Here is a 911-nt window from a genome sequence, read left to right on the forward strand (position 1 = left end):
TCTTTCCCTCTTTATATTGTCTTGAATTGGAAATTTTCCGTAGATTCTGGGTCAACCGAACGATTTCGTGACTGTGGAGATTCTTCTTCTTATAAACTGATTGCTTTCGGGAAAAAATAAAAATTGCCACGCGAAAATATAGGCTGATGGCGTAGATGTGCGCGGTAGCAATTTGTAGAATTTATAAAATTATATAATTTTGCGTGATGTGTATATATAAAATCCATTTGAGAATAATTTTATATAAACTATTTAAAATTATATAATATCTAAAATTTACAGCTCCATGATTAGTCATTTGATTGCCACTGAGAGACACCAGTCTGCAAAGACTTTTACCTTTTACGGAATCTGAAATATTTACATTACCATCTTAAATTGCCATAATGTCATATCAGTGATAATTGAGGTAGATATTAGTGTAAACTTTTAACGATTCTACGATCTATAGATGATTTTCTTTGTCTCAAGATAAAGATACTCGGTCAAATCATTAGCTCTCACATTTTTGCTAAAAGAAACTTTGTCTCTTTAAAATTAATAATATTATATTTTCTATGAAAAAAATAATATTTATATTTCAATATGTGTGTATGTGTAATGCACGGCAAAATGCATATTAAAGAATGTCCAAGAAAATAGAAACTATAAGATACCGATGTTATTTTTATTATCGGTTTAGGTGGTGCAGAATCCGAACCGAGCGCGCACGTGCCGGCGATTTACGTGGCAAAATACAATCGTTTCGTCGATCAAATTCTCGGCAAGATCAACAACATTCTGCGCGCAAATTACGAGCCGGTGACTGTTAAACTAACGAATTCAAATTCGGGCTCCAAATCGAACAAGAACAAAAACAAGAGCAAAAAGAAGGGCAGCAAAAAGAACGGCACCAAGAAGAGAGTCTCGAG

The 911-nt window shown here is 33.5% G+C and overlaps 1 protein-coding gene across 1 annotated transcript in view; it reads left to right on the forward strand.

Annotated features, from left to right (window-relative positions):
• The window catches only part of LOC115235995 (coiled-coil domain-containing protein 1-like), a gene marked incomplete at its 3' end in the record, with an annotated part of 8875 nt that extends 7975 nt beyond the window's left edge, over positions 1 to 900 (forward strand). The window contains exon 3 of the mRNA XM_029808177.1: positions 683 to 900. Coding sequence (XP_029664037.1) covers positions 683 to 900 — 218 coding nt within the window. The remainder of the gene's footprint in view (positions 1 to 682) is intronic.
• Between the last annotated feature and the right edge of the window lie 11 nt (positions 901 to 911).

This window comes from Formica exsecta, unplaced genomic scaffold (genome assembly GCF_003651465.1).
Source record: "Formica exsecta isolate Colony F162 unplaced genomic scaffold, ASM365146v1 scaffold237, whole genome shotgun sequence".
Classification (NCBI taxonomy): Eukaryota; Metazoa; Arthropoda; class Insecta; order Hymenoptera; family Formicidae; genus Formica; species Formica exsecta.